At 36.5% G+C, this 22,789-nt stretch overlaps 2 protein-coding genes across 2 annotated transcripts in view; one reads left to right on the top strand and one right to left on the bottom strand.

Annotated features, from left to right (window-relative positions):
• Nucleotides 1-4,142, bottom strand: part of LOC129261777 (ras-specific guanine nucleotide-releasing factor 2-like) — a 56,842-nt gene extending 52,700 nt beyond the window's left edge. The window contains exons 1-3 of the mRNA XM_064099341.1: nt 4,119-4,142; nt 3,042-3,151; nt 236-383 (exon numbers count right to left, since the gene is read on the bottom strand). Coding sequence (XP_063955411.1) covers nt 236-383; nt 3,042-3,151; nt 4,119-4,142 — 282 coding nt within the window. The remainder of the gene's footprint in view (nt 1-235; nt 384-3,041; nt 3,152-4,118) is intronic.
• Nucleotides 4,143-9,953: 5,811 nt separating this feature from the next.
• Nucleotides 9,954-11,177, top strand: LOC129270291 (uncharacterized). The gene has a single exon (XM_054907688.2). It carries the CDS (start codon nt 9,954-9,956, stop codon nt 11,175-11,177), a length of 1,224 nt encoding a protein of 407 aa, XP_054763663.2.
• Nucleotides 11,178-22,789: the final 11,612 nt, after the last annotated feature.

Genomic DNA, 22,789 nt, shown 5'->3' with positions numbered 1-22,789 from the left:
TTTAGTTATTGATACATAAATCATTCATAACTGACTGGGAATAGTTACTGCAAAATCTCTCTTCATCATCAAAACTCAAGGAAAGAGCCAAAGAAGGATAGGAAACAAATAATGTAACTTCAATTTTCAAATTTTTGGCTTGCTATAATTTTAACATACATGAAGAGTTAGACCATGGCATAATTATAGCCAGACTTCAGAATATGGGCCAATGAATCTATTAATATTGACTTACTTCTGTTTTGAGTTTGGCTACTTCAGCTGTGAGTTCCTGACACTGCTGACGGAGACCAAACTTTGCTATCTTCTCGCTGTCGTGTATCTGAAGAAGATGGAGGTACTTTTGTTCTAATTCCTCTTTCTGCAGCAGTATCGCATTGAAACTGAGATGTTGAAAGACAGGAGGGAAAATTGTGAGCATATATTAGAAGAAATTGATTTGATATTATGTTTTCTTCTGCGTTAATCTAATTCAATTTTAATTAATTAGTCTATGATATATATGCAAACAAATTTAGATTTAGATTGATAATTAACAGAAAATTGCACATGTCGACATAACTATAGTTACATAATGTATACTACATTTAAGAAATTCATTAACACTAAGAAAATTGAACATGTCGACATAACTATAGAAATACACTGTATAATACATTCAAGAAATTCATTGAACATTAAGGAAAATTGCACTTCTAGACATGACAAATAAAAAGACATGTATGAATAAAGCAGAAAAGGCCTATGGTTCGGCATGTGTATAATACATTTTTCATAACATAGTATAATGTAGCATAATGCTTTGAATCATAGATAAAGTGTACTAAAAATACTCCCAAGAGTCCCAAACAAAATGATCTATTGCCCAATTATCATAACATTCATCATTTGCAGGAAAAGGATTCTTACCCACAAGAAGATTGCTTGAAAACCAATGATCAATTTTAGATAGCATTCTACCCTAAAAACATGACACCAATTCTCCAAATAAACACAACAGAAAACAGTTGATAACAAAATAATTTTTTTTTTTTAGATATTAAATTAAATCGTAGTAAATATTCATTTTCTTCTAGCTGTCCTTCTATTCTTTTTCATTGAAAGTCATACATTTATGAAAATGCTCCCTTAGTCTATATGATTTAAATTATGCAAAAGAAAGTTACCACTTATGAAATAAAAAAGCAGATAGAACAATTAAATGCAATGACAAACACTTGTTTCAAGAAAACAAAAAAGCGCTGCATTGATAAGAAGGAGGAATCCTGGTATTTTTACAATATTACTTCAACAGATTAATCAAACAAACATAAAAAATAGAATATAAATGAGGATTGAATGAAGGGAAAACAATACCCAGAAGCTCTAAATGGAAAATGCTTTTGTGACTTAAAAAAAAAAACACGGTCAGCAATCTCACACAAACAAGGAGAAACTAGCGAAAGTAACGAAAATGCACGGAAAAGGTAATGAACCCATGTAAGACATGCATGGGAATGAGACGGTAAAAAACCTAGGAAAGACGCGGAGAGGACGAGGGAAGCCTCTTTAAATATCGCGTTGCATCTTGATAGAGCAGTTCCCAGGAGATGCATGGCAGTATTAGTTCGTTGTCAAGGGGTCCTCACAACCAACATGGCAGCCGAGGCAAGAATCAAATGCCACTCGCTACATTGTATTTGATGGAGATTGTAAATAGAGAATCAAGAGAGGCTGCGTGCACGAGACGGGTTGGGGAAAACCAGGACGGGTCATCGGTGAAAACTAAACAGTGAACAGGATGCAAACCTTTAATTATCACCAACATCAAAAAATATATATGTTTCTATTAACAGCTTAATTTGTTTGCTTGTCTCTCTACATAAATTTCCATTTCTATTAGCTGTGTTTACTTGTTTGGCAACCCCTGTAAACTTCATCTCACTTTATCTCTCTAAGCCCATATACAGGTGTTTGTGATAATATGCATTCCTCTTTCCTCTCTCTCTCTCTCTCTTTCTTTATAATTTGTTCCCCTTTCTGTTACTTTTTATATGTGTGTGTGTGCGCATGTGTCTGTCTATCTTTCATTATGGTTGTAAAATATGTACCCCAACCTCCTTTTTTTCTATCTAATTTTGTCAATTCTATTATGCGTGTTTGTCTATCTTTGTACTATGGTTGTAAAATATGCATCCCATATCCCCTATTTTCTCTCTATTTGTCAATTTCTGTTATTAGATTTGTATGTGTGTTTTTCAATCTTTCCTAATGCTTTTTACTATACCCCACCCTACCTCTATCTTTTCCTTGTCAATTTCTAATATATTTCTTCGTGTGTTTTTAATCTTTCCTAATAGTTGCAAACTATTACCCCACCCTACCTCTCTCTTTTATTCGTCAATTTCTTTCATGTCTGTCTCCCTGTTGTTTGCAAAAACATGTACCTGCCCCCCCCCCCTCTTTCCTTAGTTTGTTATTTTGTGTTTATATTCGGTTCCGTGACATAAAGCTAAACATAAAATTTAACCTCAGAAACTAAATAAACCCTAATCCTTATCTGAACCAAGAACTCAATTACAATCCTAACTCTTTCCCTATGGCGACTGAGATATCAAGACCGGAGGAAATGTCGGGTCACCGTATATATGCGTCTGTCCATCTTTGAATGGCTGTAGGGCATGTTCATACCAGCTACATGCATGCGTGAGATTATTCCGTGATTCGGCATGAGAACACAGGCATTGTGTATAATAAATATGGGGACAGGCTGGGATACATGCGTGATAATTTGAGGGGATGAGCTAAGGGTCCCTAATGAAGGAGTCTCACCCATGCGGAAGGCTTAGCATGTCTACGTACTGTTTCTCTCTGACTCTCTTGTCCAAATCTGTTAATTTGTTGGTCTGTCTGTTCATCTTTCCAAGTGATTATATAACGTCTCTCCCTCTTACTTCACTCCCACTCTCTCTTCCTCTTTCACTCTCTCTCTCTCTCTACCACTATTGCTCTAAATGGTATTTAACTTTTAAGCATAATAAACCAACAAAAAATAAACTTACTTGCAGTGTTTAATAGCATCCACCCAGGCGTTGACCTCTCCCTCCGTTTCACAACGTAGTTCATACTGCCTCTGAGTATCATGGCGGTAGTGAATTGAGAAGTACCAATACTGTAAACAGACCAATCACAAACAAAATATTAAAGCAAACATCCTACTTTTATTTTTTATCATTTTTATCAACCCTATAAAAAAGCAATTCCATAAAATATCAATATTCAACCATCTACTGTTTACAATAAAAATAATAATAACAATAATGATAACAGTAAATATAATGATAATTCTAATAATAATAATAACAATAATGATAATAGTAATAATGATGATAAAAATTATAAAAGTTATGATAATGTTTAAAAAATAACAATGTGACTTTGAAAGTGCCAAATCCACTCTGTGTAAAGTGCTCATGGCGCATTACTAATGATTTCAAGCAATGACCGTGTGATATAACTTCACTTTAGAAAGTGCCACATATATATTACCATTAATCATTAACTAATTCTTAACTATAACAAAATATGCACATGTGTACAATGTGTTGTATTTTTTATGAGGTTGATTCTGGAAGAAAATGAAACTCGACTCATATCCTGGTTTTAATCAACTACAAAACATGCCAATATTCATGAAAATATCTTCATTTCCCTCCATCTTTCATTTTGAGATAATGAGAGTTGGAGTACAAAATGTGAATTGGAGAGAACTTGCATCCTGGTTTAAATTACTAATTGTCACACAGGCAAGTGTTTAATATATATACAAGCTAATAGCGCTAGTACTTTCAATTCATTAGGGAAGTAATTAACTATGCCTAGCGCCTTGAGAGTGGCTAATTGAGCATGATTACGCTTCTTGTTTGTGTTTAAGGTTGATAAAATCAGTTTGATAAGTGTGTTCTTCTTTCTTTCCTAATAATGTATACATGTAGCAGAGAATAAATTTTAATCATAATGTGGGTCTCTGATGAATTGAATTCACCCAATAATTGCACAAGGTTATGTCATGAGATGAACAGATAATGAAATGACAAAATATTATCAAAAACTTGGGAAACCTATGAAGCTCTTGCTACCACTCCTCTGGATTCACATGCCATTTCCAAATATGTTCATTACTTATATAATTTTTCTCTTCATTCATATTAGACAAGAACATTTAACAGAAGAGGAAGTAAGGTGTAAAAAGCTATAATTATAAAGAAAAGGTGAATTCAATACTCTTCTTTTTCATACTGTTGAATTAACATGTTGCCTACTAGTAGGAGTGGGCTATAAAAGGGTGATTTTTGGTTTTACTGTGGGAACAGTTTTTTTGTGTTCCTTTTACCTTATCTCAACATGAAATGACAATATTTTTTGTCTCGGGTCCGAGAAAAAAGTGTGCCGGGCCAAAATCCAAAATGGCTGCCAAAACCCCCCAAAATCACAGTTTTGGCCACAAATTTTTTATTTGATGGTCAATTTCTCTGGTTTTGGTGTCTATTCATATGTTTTGGGGGGCAGGCAATTTGTTTTTCCTATAATTAGTACTTTTAAACCATTAAAAGGTAATTATACCTAAATTTTCCCATTTTTGTAGCCTTTTTTCAGCCAAAAAGTGGGTTTTATCATCCTGGGGTTCTGGGATATTAGATGGTACGAGGTCAACAATAGCAAGCAGCTTCATGTAGCTATATTGCTTTTATTCCTCCACTTTGGGTTTTACGGATATTTGTGAAATATATCTTATCAAATAAAAGAAAATGTCATTTATCCGTAGGGGCTATACGGTGTACAATGCACTGTACATACTACACTGCATATATCCATGCATTGACCACCATGGCATATGACAAGGCCTGTATATAAACTTTAGTGTCATAGAAATGAGCTTCAAAGGTTTAGAATAAGATTGTGAATTTGATTCCTTGTCAGCTGATGTACATGGTGAAACCAGCAAATTAAATTACACTTACATGTAAATATCACATACATGTATATATACGTACATCACATTTTTAGCCATATCTTCTTAATTTGGAGGCTTTTTTTAAACCTGGTTCTGGTGTCTAACTGGCCTATGTTTATGGGGTCAGGTAACTACTAGTATCATGGTAACGCTGATCAACAGCCAATCAGAATAAAGGATTGCATGCAAGTTACCATTAAGTTAAGTTAACATAATGGTAATTTTTTATGCAACGGGGCCCAGAATAGCTACAGTGTAAATTACCTCTCTCCGCCCCCTGAATTAGCATATTTGACAAAACGTCCTCAATTTCTGAGAAAAAACATATCTTCAATTTCTGAGGCATCTAATTCTAAACCTGAGAGCTCATTTCTATGACACTATAGTTTATACAAGCCTTGTTATCTGTCATGGTGGCCAATGCATTTATGCAGTGCAGTATGTATGCACAGTACATTGTACATATGTATACTGTATAGCCCCAATGGATAATTGACATTTTTTATTTAATAAGATATATTTCACAAATATCCGTAAAACCCAAAGTGGAGGAATAAAAGCAATATAGCTATATGAAGCTGCTTGCTATTGTTGACCTCGTACCATCTAATATCCCAGAACCCCAGGATGATAAAACCCACTTTTGGGCTGAAAAAGGCTACAAAAATGGGAAAATTTAGGTATAATTACCTTTTAACTCTACAAATAATGGTTTACAAGTACTAATTATAGGAAAAACAAATTGCCTGCCCCCAAAACATATAAATAGACACCAAAACCAGAGAAATTGACCACCAAATAAAAAATTTGTGGCCAAAACTGTGATTTTGGGGGGTTTTGGCAGCCATTTTGGATTTTGGCCCGGCACACTTTTTTCTCGGACCGGAGACAAAAAATATTGTTATTCCATGTTGAGATACATTACAAGGAATAAAAAAAAACTGTTGTCATATTGAAATGACAAAAAAAGTATTTTTGACCCATGTATAGCCCACTCCTACTACTAGGACACTTTTTTGTAAAAAGGAGTGAAAGCTTATAACATCTTCTGAGATAAAGCTTAATGCTGATCAAGGTTCGAGCTAGGACAAATTAGGTGCCAGGTAAAATGCGAAGAGGCGAAGCTGAAAATTGGAGCGAGCGGACATTTTGCAATAAAATAATTTTGCTCAAGATTGGTGGTGAATGTCCTTGGCAAAATAAGTCATGCAAAATCTGCATTGTGCAAGAACTACAACTTTGCAAGCTGGCTTGATGTAAGATTGAATTGGTACATATTTAGCAAATTTTAGTTATATTTATCAGAAAAATTTGTGCCGGGTGGTGTATTAATTTTAAGCAAAGAGCTGGACGCCTCTACCTTGCAGGGCAAGAACCCTGATACTGATAACAGGCCCTACTTTTGTGTTTCAGTTCATTCCATTGTCTTAAGGAATGCAAATGTCACCATGAGTGACATTTGAAGCAGTGACGGGAGCTGTTAGCAAAGGAGAGTTTACTCTTCCAATGATGTAATGGCATTGCTTGGCTGATGCTCATGTGTGCAGACCAAACAATGAAAGCAACAAATGATGGATTGCAGAGGGAGAGAGAGATCAAGAGAGATCACATGAGTAATTTAAAAGATGTTTTTTTCGAAAGAGAGAGAGTCAGAGAGAGGGCCATATAGACAAGAGAAATGGAGATAGGAAAAGGGAAAATGAGAAGAGATAAAGATACAGAGACAACAAAAGAGAGGGGGGAGGGTTGAGAGAAAAGTATAGGATATTTTCAGGGATTATGAATTGACATAAAATGGAGCACTAATTGCAGACAAAATAGTGTGAAAATATTTAGGATAAATAGTTTTTTGTATGACAGACCAGAATTGCAATATGGATATCAATAAAGAGCAGAAAAAAAATATTAAAAAGAGGAAAGAAGAGAGAAGGAAAGAAAGAGGTAGACGAAGAAAGATAAGATTAAGAGACTATTGCTTGAAGAAAGTAAAAGAAAATTAGGACTCAGCATCCTTCGAATCACTCAAACTGTGAAAGTCAGCATTCATGATGAAACATATCCGCCTTTTCTAAAGCCTGATAAAGATTGCCATGTGAAATTACAAAAGAACCATAAAGGACAACAACGAATCCCTCTTACAGCATAAGGCTACATGCCATAAGCACTCATCTTGAAAGCCTTATGCATCCTGGAAAGGAAACAGTGTGTTTATATTAGACGACAAGAATGCTGTATTTCCTAGAGTTCAAAATGTGATAGAAATCTGTTACACATAGTATAATGCTGCATTACATCTACCTACATGCTTTCTATACTAAAAGAAAGAAAGAGAGTTTGTTTGCATGCAGAATGTACATGTACAAGAACCTTTTTTTTTTAAATGAAGCATGGAAATTTGACTCTCAATATTTTTATTTATCTCAATTGTGTATTCCATACAATCCATACCTTGGCATTTTGCATGCACCATTATCCAAAAACAAATACGCTGCATTTCTTTTGTGTTGAATTGTATTTTGTTATGTTTTGCTTGAACTATTATTTTACATATACATTTCTATTGATTGTTTATTGTTTCATTGAAATTTTTTTAATTGATTTGGAAATAAAACAGTCTACTTTGAAACTTAATAGTTTCATATCTTTATAAGATCAATTCCTGCAATACCCAATAATTGGGGATGTATTTCAAACAATGAAATAATATATTAATTTTTGTTTCCCATTTTGTTTTATGGAATACTCCTTTGACCCCAGATGATTGTATAACTGTGTGGAAGAGCCGTGGTGTAGTGGTTCTGGCTCTCGCCTTTTAATCAAAGGATTGTGTGTTCAAATTCCACCGCTGTCTAGTATCCTTTGGCAAGGCGTCAATCCACACTTAGCCACTCTCCACCCAGGTGCTGAGTGGGTACCCGGTAGGATGTGACTGACTGAAATACTCCCCAGGGATTGGAGAATGTGCATAAATTGTGTGCGGGAATGACTGATTGAATCCACACAACCAGGTTAATAATAATTCTGCAAGTGCCTAGATGCAATATGTCTAAATCGCATTATAATTAGCCAGAAAATTATTGGTACATAAGAGTCCTGTGACATAAACAATACACTCAATAATACAAAGTAGAGAGCCATCTGGCAAACCATATACAAATAAATATAACTGATGATTGTAGATAACAATGGTATTTATTCATTTTACACCTCCAAATGTATATATGATTACCATGACAGGGGAAATAAATACATGAATTCTACACAATATCTTTAATTTATATGTTGACATTTTAATTTGTGATATTTTGACTATGTACCGTGTTTTGAGAACAGAACATGAATCAATCTCTAATCTAAAAGGTTATTAAACTGCAAAATAGCAATAAGGTGTTATAACAGTATTAAATTTTAAATTGAAATGAATATTATATATATATACATTTGACTTTATGAAAGTCACAAGAAAATTGAAAAACCTATTTATTTTATAGAGATGTAGCATACTGTTTCATTATTTCTCCAACTCATTGTACACTTGTCAAGTAGCACTTGTATCTTGATCCTTCTATTAAACACTATGTCTGTTTTGTGTGTCTTTATCTTCATGATCTGATTGTCTACATCACATAAAGCATTGTCTGGGAAGGCTAAAGGCTCAATGCCATCCCCTGGGAAGGGAAGAGTAGCAGGGATAGCAACAAACAGCTTAACATGCAAGGGGCCCTCATAACCGGAAGACAACTCATGCATTGGGCTTACCATGAACACTCATCTCTAATGCACATATTAAAACAGATAGAACTGAAATGCAGGAAGAGTCAGCCCAGGTCAGGGGGTTCATACTAAGCATCACTGGGGACAGAGGAAGGCGAAAGAAACATGCATGTGAGAGAGAGAAAGGGAGAGAGACTAAGAGAGTGCCACAGAGAGACTGACATACACAGAGAGATGGAGAGACACACAGCTTAAGAAAAAACAAAGACAGACAAAAGGACAGTGTAAAAATTTGACAACAGATGACAGAAAGAAAGACAGACAGATAGACAGACAAAGAAAGAAAGGAAGAAAGAAAGAGTGAAAGAGTGAAAGAAAGAAATATATACAATGAGGGTCAGACAGGAAGGCAGCTGAAGAAACAAACAAAGAAACCAAAAAAAAAGAGAAAAATAAAGAATGATTTGAAAAGAAAACGAGAGAAAAGACAAACAGACAGCAAGGGTCAAACAGAAAGACGGTGAAAGAGATATAGACAATGAAATAAAAGATGAGAGAGAGAGGAATGAACATAGGAAAATGACAGGGAAAAGAGGGAGAGAAAGAGGTGGAAGAGAATTACAGGGAATGTAAAGGCCCGGTCACATATAGGCGACGCACGAGAGGCGCATGGCCCACGTGTTGAATTTTGGCAGTTTTGGTCAATGCGTTGTTACTCGCTAGATCTGCGCAATTGTTCGTTAAGCGTTCGACGAGCGCGTTTTACCAACGTTATGTATTCGACGCTCTCCGCTTGTGCGTCGTGATATTTTGAGCATGCTCAAAAATATGCGCAGAGCTCGACGCATGACTCTATTCGCCATGAAGTCGCCATACATTCGCAAAGCGCGCTAGACCAACGCTAGACATACGCTGAGCCTACGTTGAGTATCCGTCGCAAGTTCGGCGGCTGATTTCGAACGAACAACTGGCGCACACATAACGTGCATTCCAACGAACACGCAACGAATATGAACGAGCTGAACGAGTGCTGAACATGTCTCTAACGCACACAACGTTTATCTTGCGTGTTCCTAACATATACCTGACGTGTGCCTAGCGTGTAGTCATAGGGCATATAAGTGTATCCGGCACCAACTCCTCATCACTTCTCCTCCAGCCCTCGAAAGAAGCACCTCGGAAGATGGATGATCCTGACACTCAATTGAAATATAAAATTGCAGTTCTCCAACATCAGCATAACCTAATGGCACTGACTATTCACCAACTACAAGTCTCCAGATGGAGAAAGGAAAAAAGTCAACGAAGATACTGGGTCCGACCCTGGATCGGAAGGAGAAGACAGTTTGGCTTGTATGATCAACTTCTTGTAGAGCTCCGCAACGAAGACCAGGCAGCCTTCAAAAATTTCATGCGAATGCCACCAGAGATGTTCGACGAACTGCTAACAAGAGTGGGCCCGAGTATCACCAAACAGAATACAACCTACAGAGATGCCCTCAATCCTGGCCTGAAGCTTGCTCTCACCCTTCGACATCTTGCGTCTGGGACCAAGTATCGCTCAATGTCCTATGGATGGAGAATCCCTCACAATACCATATCCCTGCTCATCCCAGAAGTGTGCCAGGCCATCATCGAAGAGTACAAGGGTGAGATGATGAAGTGCCCCACAACTCCCAATGAGTGGCGTGCCATATCTGACCAGTTCATGGAGAAGTGGAACTTCCCCCATACCTGTGGTGCACTCGATGGAAAGCATGTCAGCTGCAAATGTCCTCCAAACAGTGGTTCTCTTTACTATAACTACAAAGGATTCTACTCCGTTGTCCTCATGGCGCTCGTAGATGCTGATTATCGCTTCATCTGGGTAGACATTGGTGGTATGGGATCGGCATCAGACGCTCAGATCTACAATGCTTCTGAGCTGAGAGAATGTGTTGAAGATGGCAGTTTAGGCCTTCCGGATCCAGATCCTCTTCCCAACGACAACCAGGATGGACCATACTTTTTCGTCGGCGACGATGCATTCGCTCTACGCCCTAACATGATGAAGCCGTACAGTCTTAGAGGTATGACGCAGTCGGAGCGCATCTTCAATTATCGGCTTTCCCAAGCCAGAAGGGTTGTCGAAAATGCATTCGGCATTCTTTCCAACAGGTTTCAAGTTCTCCTGACCACAATGCAGCAGCAGCCAGCTACCGTCAAGCTCATTGTCACGGCATGCATCATCCTCCACAACTTGATGAGGACAAGGTACCCAGGTATGCAGAACCAGCAGCTTGACCGTGCCGAGAACCTTGGTCATGACTACGTCCCAGGAGCATGGAGATCATGCCTTAACATGCAAGACACCATCTCTGTCGCTGGCAGCAATACCTCCAGCAGGGAAGGAAAAAGGCAGAGGAATCTTATCAAGCACTGGGTCAACTCCGAAGCCGGTGCCGTTCCATGGCAGGACAAAATGATATAGACATTTATGTGAACAGTTCGGGCAGCTTTGATTATACAGAGATGTGATTGGATGATGGTTGATTAATGCTTTGTACTATTTCATTTCATTCTTTATAAACTGTTTATTTGACAAGCATGCACTTGCAAACATACATAATTATACAAACGCACACACACACACTCTCGCTAACAGCGCAAATACATTTGATTACAAATCCACACACACTTTTCTCTTACATGTGTCTATTCTTAGTTTTTTTCATATTTCCCCTCTCTTTACCTTTTGGCTCTTCTTTGTAAAGAAACCTGCCGGAAACTTTTTTTTCCTTCAAAACTTAACTTTTGTTTTCCCTGCCTGATAAATTGACACTGATTTGAATATAAAATATTTTCAAACAATTTTTCTTTGGTAGTGTAAGTAACAAAATATATTTTCTTAATAACATAGTATTATTTCTACAAATGTATACATTGTTTTATAGGGTTTTTGTTTACTGGATATCACCTGAGTCTTTTTTACCAAATGTGTTCTAATGTACTTCTGCTCCCATTTTCCTGATATCCCTTTCAATTCCTATTCTTTATCTTTTTTCATTATTCATTTCCTCTCTTTAATTATGTAATTATATTTTGTAATTATCATAAATTAGAGCTATTTCAAGAACTAAATGTATTCGCGTTTTTATATTTCAATTTCATTGATTATTATGTCGACTTGTATATTGTGTAGATCCAACTTGCATGTTGCAGAAGTATAAGTTTAATAAACACATTTTCATGTAGTTTGACAAGAAACAGGACTGTATTGTATTTATTAATTGCACCAATTGTTTTTATTAAAGGCCTTGCAAAGTTAAATTAGTTATACCCCCATCCACTTTTAGTGGGAGGAAGGAAGGGGGAGGGGTACAAAACAGAAATGGAATACTAGTAAACTAAAATCATTATAAGTGTTTTCTTTCTTAGCATTTCTATAACATTAAAATCTTTGTCTTAATCTTTTGCATTAAATTTTTATTTTATTAACTTGGCAAGTCCCCTTCATGCTTGACCCATTAAACTCAAGATTTAGTTTACCATAGCTACTATATCAGTTTTCATTGTTTATTGGTATGATTTGAAGCTATTCCGGTAATAGAAAATCAATAGTTAAAACAATATAAACGAACAAAAATGAACAAAAAATTGGTACAAGCACTTAAACTTTAATTGAGGTACTTGTTTAAGAGGGATAGTTTCCATAATCTACTGCACATTAAACAAGACGTGTTATAATTAGAAGGACAAAATCGATTGATTACGGTGAAATAAACATTTTAATATGTTCAATAACCAACGCTTTCTCTTTTGACATTTTTGTAATATTAAAATCGAATACAAAGCACATTGTTTAACAGTTGAAATGAGAGGTTGATAACAATCATTTACCAAGACATTCATTACCACTTGTTATCAATCCACACTGTCAACGTGAGAAATGGGCAAACACAAAGGATATTATTTCAATTAAACATATGAAATAACCAATTTTCTATTTGAAATACTTGTTTAAAAATTTTATTTTTTAACTTTAAAAACGGATGAATACAAAACACATTAATTGTACGTTAAAACGATTCAATATCTAACTTTTTCTCTATCAACAATCCCTTTTTAACAATGAAATGAAATACTACAAAACGTTTTGTGTAAAAGTAATTATTTATCACCACTTTTTTAAAACTTGTTTTCAATCTTTTATACAACTACACTGTCTATATGAGAAATAGGCAAACACGAAATGCTTTGTTTCACATAAATATAAAATATCCAACTTCCTAATTGTACAACTTATAACACTTTTTTCCATTTACAAAACTCATGAACATTAAACACGGATGAAGAAAGTAACATTATTTTCACATTAAAAATATTAAATAACCAACATGACTATTGTCAACTTCTTAACAATTAATAGATGCGTAAAACTCGCCACCGCGTCCTCATTATTTAAAAGCTCAACAATGAAATATGTCTTAAAATCCAAAACTGTCCTTGTCCATCTTTCTATAGCGTCCCTACCAATCTTGATCAAGACTGATTCTCACCGGCACCAGACATAGTAGGAGTATTCAAATCCCTGGGTGTCATCTGGCCCGAGGTCGAAGATGCCATCTGACTTGAGGTTGAAGATGTCTCCAATAATGAAGATAAGCCTGAGATGTTAGCCATATCTCCTTGGTCCCGCTCACAGGTTGTGGGGAGCACTTGGTGGGCACTGCGGATGATATCGGACACGCTCTGCTGCTGCTTGGGGTTGTGGTATTGATGCTGCTGCTGATATCGATGTTGATTATTGGGGTGCTGGTGTTGCTGATGCTGCTGCTGCGGGTATTGATGTGGCTGCAGTTGGGTGTAGGGCAGATGGTGGGAGAGCTGCGTTGGACCCTGAGGAGGCGGCGGGATCTGGTTGGTCATGCTGGATCTGTACCTCTCCACGTAACCGCAGTCCTGGGATTGCCATATCGACGCAGTTGGTGGTTTGGTGCTCTTCCACAGGTCTGGGGCCGGCTGCCACTGCTCCGCCGGCTTGGGAGAGGACGAGAAGGGGGGTGCAGAGCTGGGTTGGAAGGAGCTGGAACGTGATGGTGTGACTCGTGGAGGCTCTTCCTCGTCGCTATCTTCCATAGCCTCTTCTAGGATCCTGCTGATTGCCGTGCGCGCCTTTTTGAATTTTCGTTCCGACAAGTTCAACAGTGTCCCCTTCACGTAGTTCCCAAAGACTTCTGCAGGTGTCTGTGGTCGCATTGCCTGCTGCAACTGGATCATCTGCTGGCCAGACTCCTGCAGCCGCTCCTGTAATGTGGCCAGGACTGTGTCTTCCAACTTCGTGCTCTTTCTCTTTCTACCAGCATTATGGGAAGATTTTGGAGCCTGTTCCTCCTCTTCGGTCACCTCCATGCCGTCCAGGGCGCACTCAGTTTCAGCAGCCGAGAGATCTCCACTGTTTGCATTAATTGTATCCTTCACCTGTAAGCACAAAACAAAAATATACCATGATTTACAAACAATATTTTTTAAACATTCCTAAGGCTAAATTGACTACAAAGTTTGGTATAAAAACATTCGACCTATAGATACAATTAAATTTTTTGAACGACGGTAACATCACAAGTTAAATAACATTAAACAATATAAAAAGTTCAAAAATATGTACTTACACTGCTAAGTGGCTCTGGTCTGTGGTACACGATCTTTTGAAGAAATTGGAACTTCTTCAATGTCCAGAGCTCCCTCTCTGTAAATACCCGTTGCCCGGACCCAGACTTAGGTATCTTTTCTAGTCGCGTGAAGTTGTCCCTCATGCCCCTGAACCAACCTTGCAGATGAGATACCTCCTTGGACATGGTTTCCGCCTGCTTCTGCCACGCAGCGTTCTTCAGATCTGTCCTCCTGTAGTTCATAACTTTCTTGTTCCATAGCATCTCGTGTTCCTCCAGGAAGGCGACCATCAATTCCTCCTCCTCATCAGACAGCTTGTTGGCCCTTTTTTCTCTCTTTTTGCCTTTTTTTGGGAGGATCTCTGCGACTGACGACACATGCGATGCCAGTGATACATGGCTGTCTACGGACCCAGTATGCGAATGAGTTGGGGAGCGTTGAGGGGACGAGGAAGGAAAGGATTGAGCATCCACCACGTCACCATGCTCAAGGGCAACATCAGGGTCCAGACTTGGCTGGCGATGGTCCAGGTTGGGAGTAAGCTCATGATCCAGGCTGGTCTCCCGATGATCTGGGTTGGGAATAAGCTCATGGTCTTGGCTTGGCTGCTGAGTGTCCGGATTGGGGTTGGGAAGCTCCTTGTTGCCTCTGCGGCCTCCACGACCTCTTCCTTTACGACGACAACCAGTCATTGTCTTTGTTGCCAAGATGCAAAGATGAAAATTTGGGTTGTAGGTCTAAACTTATCACTACACGAGGTTCTTTTTAGTTTTGCAGCCACAGTCACGTGACTGGAAGTTTCTCGGTCGCGGGCTGCGCGTTGAACGCGCAGTGCATGCGCTAGCCATTCGTTCAACACGTTCGCAATACGTGATGCATTCGTTGGGAGGTTTTGTATATGCGCTCTGTGTACGGTCAGTATGCGCCAAGTATACGTGCAGCGCGTTAGCAATATGTTATGTATTCGATGCAAGTTCGCTAGCCTTTCACAAATTCTGACAAGAGTTGAGCGCACAACGACGCACTGGTCCTATTTTCCAATTTTCAATGCGCGGGTCGTGCGTCAGGCTATATGTGACCGGGCCTTAAGAAACGGACAGAGCAGAAACCTAAAATACAGAAAAGAGATGTCCCAGATATTTTCCCCTATACTCAGTAATGTATTTTAATCACATTGTTGCCGGATGTGCCAATTACATTTTAACTCGCTTTTAGGTTACAGGGAATGGAATCAACATCCTAAAATCCAGGCAAGCTGTAAGACTGACTATCTCTCTCTCTCCCTCCCTCTCTCGTTTTCTTCTTTCAATGCCATACCTACTCCTGTTGACAGGAAAATGAATATTATTCACATGCTTCTCACTTCTTATAGGACTGTTCTGGTAGGTCATAATTGCTGTATTTAAATACAGTTACCTTTATTTACAAACCAAAGGATTATGATGAAGATAAATAATAACAAACAAAAATGAATAAATCTTTGAGTTTTTTGTGGTTTACCTTACTCCCTCTAAAAAATGTGAATTATTCTCTCCTGGGTGGGAGTGAATAAATTCAAATTCAGAACAGACTTTATTTCTAAATTTGAAAAATACATTCACAAATCACTGACATTAAAAAAAATATATATCTTACATGTGGAGGGGTGAAAGGAAGCAAAAGAGTTTGTATAAATTGGCTCTGTACTAAAAGTGAAATTAATTATCATTAAATAATTAAAATGGAACTCATAATACAATCAAAACATACTTAAGAATAATATCCAAGAGAGAGAAAAAGAGAGAGAGAGAACAAGAGAGAGAGGGAGAGAGAGAGAGAGATAGGGGGTGGCTAAAGATTAATCATTACAATGAGCCATGTTTAGATGAGTTTGGTCCCAGAGACATGTGCATTTGAACTGGTTTTAAAGTTTTACATAATTTAACAGAATTGGATTAAAAATTCCAAAATAATTCTCCAAATTAAAAAAAATAAATAAAAATGGACGACTTAAGGGTGTATGTGGCACTGGCACTGGAATGCTACAAATTACTATGCTACAAATTACTACAAGCTTATCTTATAGTGGCAACCCCTGCAACCTTCTAACAATCAATATATATTAATAGAAAATGCAATTTTGTTCAATGTTTTGCTTGTCAGTTATATGTATATTATTATTGTATTTTCTTTGGTAATGTGTTTATGAAAAAGTGTTGCAGAAACCAATAAATGAAATGAATTTTAAAAATTATCTTGGAGAAGCTTTGGTGACAATTGATTTGACTAGATCTAGAGTGAATTTTACCTAAGTAATATAAATGAATTTTAGCCTATTTAAGTGTAATTTGTGGGAAAAAATCATATGTTTACTCTAAGTTCACTACAAATTGAGTTATTTGTAAGGTTGTTACCAAGGGAAGTGAATAGTGGGTGATAATTCACTCATTTTATTCTATACAATCATGTAGAGTATATAATAATGGGTGATTTCAAGGTTGGTGTTGGAAGCAGTTTGGATTGTGTTTCCTAATAATAAAATCAAAACATTCTAAGTTTAGAAAAAAATATTAATGGTTCATCACCAATTGAGTGACTTTTCAGGACAAATTTCATTTCATGTTTTGTGCAATGCTTATGGACAAATGGACCTAACACCAACATCAAAAGATCAACACTGAACTTGAAATCACCCAATTGATGTGTTTGTGTGGCTCCCTCCTGCAGTGTTACCAACACAATCATATACCTCCTGCTGGTTTAACGTAGAAATGCTCGCGAATTCATAACTAATAATTAGCATGAATAGAGGGAATGAATTCATTTTTGTTGTTATATGTATGTATTAGTGTTCGTCTCATGTACAATCACGTTGCAGTAATCCTAGGTCCCCCTACCATTCTCCAATCGAATATTGATCCTGCGCGAGTGTTAAACCCGGGGAGGTTTTCTGATTGCTGACAAATTTAGATCAATTTATGGAAGCAATGGCACAGAATTAGAAAACGGGGAGTCAGAAATAGAAAATAAATGCAAGGCAAATCAAATCAGGGCTGAAGCCGGAGCGCCTGGACGGAAATGACGGTGGCAGCGGTACCAAGGGCATCCAGTCTGGGTGTTATGATACCGCATGAATTCTTAAAGGAACATGCGATTGATTTTTAGATGCTTGATATTTTGTATACAATCAATTATTCTTTTTTTTTTCAAAGAAATAAAATTGTATAGAAATGATTGATTTACGCACAACATAAATGCTATGTATGTATTATTGTTATTATTATTTTGGAATGTCCGGGGGTAAGTTTTATTATGCTGTTTGTCAGTTCTGTCAGTTTATTAGTTTATGAAAAAATCAAAACAATTTCCTGGTTAATAATTCTGATTCGCAATTACTTTATTTCACCAGCTAAAGTTCAAATATGAACTTTGTAGATTAACATTATTGTATATAGGTCTAGTATCTGATGCAAAATTGAATGTCATAATTCAATGAGGGTTATATAGGTAATTCAGTCCCCATTATCTTTAAACACCATGGAATTTTGAAGCATCTTACTTTAGCACAAGAACATGATGTTTCATTCATTTAAATTTTTGTTTGCACACTATAAAAACACTAAAGGCAAATGGGGTGAAAGGGGTGAGAAGGAAGGTTTATGTCCAATTCGTCCAATTGCCGACTCGTCTTCTATCATTTGGTATACCATCGATACTTCCACTCATCACATGGTCTACTTTTATTTAGTCTAATGCCATTCCATCTAATAACCAGTTTATCCAATGGCAATTTAGTCCATATACCATTTGGTCTAATTGGACTAAGTGTTAAATTGTGCAAAATGAATGAAAATGAAATGGATGTTAGACCGGAAAGAGCAGCGGAGTGACAGCATTTCCCCCCCTCCTTAAAGAACACTTGTCCTCGGCCCTTTCCCCCCTTTCATTTTTAGAGTGCATTTTTCAAAAATAATCATAAGGCTTGTACATTGCATTAAAAACCCATTATAAACTTTCTTCTCAAAATTTCCAACCAATCACTTGATTTTGGAATGGTAATGGTTCATTGAATATTCATTTGCAGCCACAGGCTGAATTGTAGAATCTCTTACAAAACAAGAACACAAATATGTAATAGCCTACTGCATAATCACATTAAAAAATATATATATATATTATAGTATATCTAAAAACAAACATGCGTAACCAGATTGATATGGGATGTTAATCATGTATCATTAAAACAGGTATAATATATTCCACCATTATCTGATTAATACTATTTCTCTTGTATACTGTCCTCCATGAAATCTTTGAGCATCACTCCCTCAGGTTTACATATTATTTTCCAACTAAATTTGTTTATTTCCTCATCCTCTATATTGTACTTTTTCATATTTTGCATAGCTATATTTTTTCCCAAAATCTTGCAACTATGGATATTATGAAAGAGCTCTCTCAAATTATGAATTTTTTCTTTTGAATTTCTTTTATTTTCTAATCATATTTCTCTTCTCTAACCTTTCCTTACTCTCTCTCTTCATTATCCTTTTTCTCTCCCTCATGCCTCTTATAGCTTTCAGATCTGTCCTGGCAGTCCACCCCGTTACACACAATAATCCATGCCTAGCCAAATATACAGTAATGCCCAACGAATATGCACAGCGTCAATAGACAAAATTGGAATAAATAGCCGGAATGCATTATAGGCACAACTCACAATACATCATGTATAACGTGTACATGTACAAAACTGGCATTATCACCGAACAACTAAAGGTCAAACAGTCCCATACTGAGAGAGTATTATCCTTGCTTCACATTGTTTGGGCGGATTTTTCTCTTTTTTTGACATCTTAGAAATATGATAACAGAATAGTTCTCTTAATAATTTCTCCTTATACAGATTTTATCTGATTCTTATTTGACTTAAATGTACATGTATTTTCAAAACAGAGTGACCTGAAATGAATCAATCTATTTTATTATTTTCATAAATACAATTTTTCATGTTTTAAATCAGATTAAGAGAATTATTTTGATATTCAACAAAGATTTTTTTTCTAAAGCAGCAACATTTTATTTTTTAAATAAAACAGACAGGCAAATATGGGATGGGAATAAATGAAAATAGACTGCAGTTTCACAAAAGAGGAGGACTGAAATCATAAACAAAAGGTGGAGCTCAGGTAATAATTTATTATTTTATACCTGTTTTGTATTTTAATTATCATTCTCAAGATGTTAATTAAAAATACAATAATGGTAACTTTTGACCTATTTGGGGGGATTCATAACGGTTCTGTGCATCCTGTTACTTTCTATCCTTTGCATACTTTTTCAATGTTCTCTTTCTTTCATTCATCTTCCTTTCTTTTATTTGCTTGATCTTTGTAAGAATTTTCATTGTTTTTAAAAATGAATTTCAAATAATTGTCAATTGTGATGTATACGTTTGATAACAATAAGGACAAAATTAGTTATTTAAGTTTCCACGCAAAGACAACTACACGAGACATGTCTCTTTGTTAAGTCTTTATTTCTTGCATGGAATATTAAATAACATCATCAAAAGCACAACGATCTTTGTTAAGTCTTTATTTCTTGCATGGAATATTAAATAACATCATCAAAAGCACGACGAGCCTTACTTATATTCATTTATTGTGTAAACATATGGTTCAATTGAAATCATTCTATTATATGCTAATATGCTAGCTCATACGCTAAAACTATGTTGTGTAATCTAATACCAACTGTTGTGGTGCAGTATTTCAGAACTGTATGATCATATATAATAAAATCATAAAAAGAGATGTCAATTATGTTACCCAATTGTAATGTTAATAGTGACCATTTCTTATTCTGTATAATATGACCATTTTTAAAGAATAACCACATTTGGCAAAAATCTTGACGCTAGGTTTATTCAAACTCCTTGAAATAAGAATGAAGTGTCATGTTGGATGCAACTCATGGACTCATATTTTATTTGAAAGATCTGTGTTATTCTAAAAAGATGTAATTCCTTAAATTAACCCTTTGGCTACTGACTTTTGTTATTTATAAAGGCTGTGTGCTGATCCCTGATGGTTCCAGAAGGCCATGGAATAAATCCTTAACCAATGTACTTTACATGAACTGAACATCCTTCTCAATCTAAAGATATATATTATATTCCTTCCTAATGAATCAATTCAATATTGATACATATTAATGAGGGTAGATTGTATATCGGGAGCATGTTGATCATCATTCTGTTAAGGTTGATCAAGGTTTGAAGTGGGTAACACTCCAGTTGTGTAACTTAATAAAAGAGGATATCATAAGGAGGTGGGATTAAGTAACCAACACTGTTTTTGATCTCTAATTGCTAAGGGTGAGTGGATATAAGTCTATGAACTATGAACCTCAAGGTCCAGGGTTTGATTCCCAGAACTGCACTCAAGTCCTTTGCTAAGATGTTAATCTACATTTGCCACTCTCCACCAAGGTGTTGTAAATGGGTACCCATGCAGTATTAAGAAATATCATGAATGCTTGAATGCCCAGGCATCCCAGCTAAAGCCAGGGTAATAATAAACATTATACAGTTAACTCTTTGTGCGCTGGGCCACGAACCCCTCTGTGCTGAATTCTTTTCAGGGAGGGAAACAATGCATTGTTTGCTTGAGCGTGAAATGCGAAGTTCGCACGGCACCAAGTGTGCATACGTGCGAAGTACGCATGGAAAGGGTTAAGCAGGGCCCACTGGGAGAACAGTTTTTGGAACAAACCCTGGCTAAATATGACATTGTCAAATCATTATTAAAGCTTGCCTTAAAACATACCTTTGGAGATCGCTATAACAATTAAGAGAATAAAATAGACAATACTTATATAGAGAACCTCAAATGTTTCACAGTTTCAGAGAAGAATTACTTATTTTGCTATAACATAATTGTCTTGTGAATCACTGTATCGAGTAGTGAATTAGCATGCTATTCAAGTGAGCCTTTTTTTTACATGACTACACTGCTCAGATTATTGCATTGTGGGTTAGGAACCTGGCCAAGTTTGAAGAGTTGATGGCTTGATGTGGTATAGTCCGGGTTATAATTGAGCAAGGTGCCACACGGAAAAGGAGAAATTTTCATATAGTGCTTTTAGACCAGTTTTTCACGCCGAATATGAATATATGAGATAACCAGGCTGTATCCTAAAAATTATCCCGTGAGGGCGCTTTTTTCAAAATGGCCGCCAAATTTTTAGAACATTTGAATTTTCATACATAGATTTCGACATAAACATTCCATTGCCACAAAATTAGTGTCATATGAAAGACAAATAAATTTCCTACAATTTGGTACCATTTATAGGGGATAAGTAAGTCATCTGGCTAAGATTTTAAGTAGAAAACTGCATTTTTGTATCATTTTTTTCCAAAAATTGAAAATTTTGCAAATACATGATTTTACATAATTCTAAGAAAAATGAATCAATTACCTTGAAATGTTCCAAAAAACTTTATTGATATACTATTATCATGTGGATGAAATTCCAACTCTGTATCATTCTTTTTAGCAAATTTATAAGGTATCAAACTTGAATACTTCAATTTCAGATATGTCGCTTTTTGTATGCATTTCCATAGACTAATACGTATAACATGTATATTATGTATAATGTATAGTTACAAATTAAATGCAATTATCTCTGCTCGTTAATCACTTGGATAGTTAAGGGTAGGCTTTTCTCTATCAGCTACATAAAACAAAATGTTGGCACATCAAGGCCTAACACTCTCATGGGATGGGGGTGTCAAAGCCCCCCCCCCCCCCCCCTTGGCTATATCATGTTGTTGTATATTGCCTATTTGTTGAAAAAAAATCATTGTTTTTTGGAGCACCCATTGAAGCAAAAACAGGCATTTCTACTATACAGTACAGCCACTTTGATTGCTTTGAAACCACTTGGAGAGGAAAGAGTAGGCTTTGTTCTACCAGCTACATTCAAAGAAGTGGAACATCGAAGCCTACACCTCTCTGGGGGGGGGGGGGGGGGCTTTTGCTTAATATTGCATATTTATTTGAAAATTCACAATTTTGGACCCAACATTGAGGCCAAAGAGCGTTTGTGCTTTGTTTACCCCATTTTATTGATTTGAAACCACTTAGGAAAGAGTATAGTTTGTTCTACCAGCTACATATAAATAAGCACTGGCACATCAAACCCTAGCCCTCTCAGGGGCTGTCTAAGTCACCCCCCCCCCTCTAAATCAAGTATATTGCCGATTTATTGGATATTTCACCATTTTGGATCACCCATTGAGGCAAAAGAGCGTTCCTACTATATAGTACAGCCAATTTTATTTTCTTGCAATGACTTTGAGAAGAAAGAGTAGGCTTTGCTCTATCAGCTACATAAGTGTTGGCAAATCGAAGCCTATCTCCTTCAGGCGGCTTTAGAAGT

The sequence above is a fragment of the Lytechinus pictus genome, chromosome 5 (genome assembly GCF_037042905.1).
Source record: "Lytechinus pictus isolate F3 Inbred chromosome 5, Lp3.0, whole genome shotgun sequence".
Taxonomy (NCBI): domain Eukaryota; kingdom Metazoa; phylum Echinodermata; class Echinoidea; order Temnopleuroida; family Toxopneustidae; genus Lytechinus; species Lytechinus pictus.
Note: the sequence above shows the minus strand (reverse complement) of the source record. Positions and strands in the feature narration are given on the sequence as shown.